The sequence below is a fragment of the Nicotiana sylvestris genome, chromosome 2 (genome assembly GCF_000393655.2).
Source record: "Nicotiana sylvestris chromosome 2, ASM39365v2, whole genome shotgun sequence".
Lineage (NCBI taxonomy): Eukaryota > Viridiplantae > Streptophyta > Magnoliopsida > Solanales > Solanaceae > Nicotiana > Nicotiana sylvestris.
In genome coordinates this window covers 153,042,603-153,044,583 of record NC_091058.1, presented here as the reverse complement: position 1 = coordinate 153,044,583, position 1,981 = coordinate 153,042,603, and the positions used below count along the sequence as shown (strand labels likewise).

Sequence of the window (1,981 nt, the reverse complement as noted above, 5' to 3'; positions counted from 1 at the left end):
CTAACATTTCCACTCAGGGATAGACATCTGCTGAAGTAGGCCACCCGGTCTCTGGTGTTCATACTTGACCTGCTGGCAATTCAAACATCTAGCTACATACTCCACTATGTCTTTTTTCATTCTCCGCCACCAGTAATGCTTCCTCAAGTTACAATACATTTTTGTGACACCCGGATGAATGGAATACCGCAAACTGTGAGCATCTTCTAGAATCGTCTCCCTCATACCATCAACATTAGGAACACATAGACGGCCCTGAAGCCGCAAAGCATCATCCTCACCAATAGAAACCTCCTTGGTACCTCCTTGAAGTACCGTCTCTCTAAGAACCGCCAAATGTGGATCATCGAACTGTCGGGCCTTGATCTGCCCCAATAATGAAGACTGAGCAACCACACATGCTAGAACTCGGCTAGGCTCTAAAAGGTCCAACCTAACAAGTCTGTTAGCCAAGGACTGAATGTCCAAAGCTAGTGGCCTCTCCGCTGCTAGAATGAATGCCAAACTACCCATATTCTCCGCCTTTTTGCTCAAGGCATCCGCGACCACATTTGCCATGCCCGAATGATAAAGAATGGTGATGTCATAATCCTTCAGTGACTCAAGCTACATGTGTTGCCTCAAATTAAGATCCCTCTGCTTGAATAAATGCTGTAAGCTGCGTTGATCAGTATAAACCTCACATGACGCCCCATACAGATAATGCCTCCATATCTTAAGAGCATGAACAATCACGGCCAACTCTAGATCGTGCATAGGATAATTCTTCTCATGAACCTTTAGCTGACGCGACGTATATGCAATAACTCGCCCCTTCTACATCAGTACACATCCCAAGCCAATGCATGAAGTGTCGCAATATACCGTATACATCCTCAAGCCTGAAGGCAATACAAGGACTGATGTTGTAGTCAAAGCTGTCTTGAGCTTCTAGAAGCTCTCCTCGCAATCATCAGACCAACGGAATGGAGCACCCTTCTGGGTCAATCTAGTCAGAGCTGATTCTATAGATGAAAAGTCCTGCACGAATCGTCTGTAATAACCTGCTAACCCTAGGAAACTCCTGATCTCGGGCACTGAAGTAGGACGTGGCCAACTCTGAATTGCCTCAATCTTCTTGGGATCCACCTGAATGCCCCCTCTTGACACAACATTCCCCAAGAATGCCACTGACTCTAGCCAAAACTCACACTTGGAGAACTTAGCATATAGCTTCTGCTCTCGCAAAGTCTGAAGCACTACTCTCAAATGCTGCCCATGCTCCCCCAAGCTACATAAGTATATCAAGATGTCGTCAATGAAGACGATGATAAACGAATCAATATAAGGCCTGAATACCCTGTTCATCAAATCCATAAATGCCGCTAGGGCATTAGTCAAGCCAAAGGACATCACCAAAAACTCATAATGGCCATATCTAGTTTGGAATGCAGTCTTCGGAATATCCGAGTCCCGAATCTTCAGGTGATGATACCCTAACCTCAGGTCTATCTTAGAGAACACCCAATCACCCAACAACTGGTCGAACAAATCATCGATACGAGGCAACATATACTTGTTTTTGATGGTGACTTTGTTCAACTAGCGGTAATCAATACACCTCCGCATGGTCCCACCCTTCTTCTTCACAAATAACACTAGTGCGCCCCATGACGATACATTGGGCCTAAAAACTCCTTCGCCAAAAATTCCTCAAGCTTCTCTTTCAACTCCTTCAACTCCTTAGGAGCCATACAGTATGGTGGAATAGATATAGGCTGGGTGCCTGGAGCCAAATCAATATAGAAATCAATATCACGATCCTGAGGCATGCCAGGAAGGTCAGAAGGAAAAACATCGGCGAACTCTCAAACCACTAGAACTGAATCAAGCGTCGGAGACTCTGCGGTGGTGTCTCGGACATAAGCTAAATAAGCCAAACACCCTTCTCGAACATATGTCGAGCCTTCAGGAAAGAAATAACCCGACTAGGTGTATCGAC

General features: G+C 45.5%; 1 protein-coding gene across 1 annotated transcript; it reads right to left on the bottom strand.

Annotated features, from left to right (window-relative positions):
- Positions 1–558, bottom strand: LOC138885799 (uncharacterized). The gene has a single exon (XM_070166779.1). It carries the CDS (start codon positions 556–558, stop codon positions 1–3), a length of 558 nt encoding a protein of 185 aa, XP_070022880.1.
- Positions 559–1,981: the final 1,423 nt, after the last annotated feature.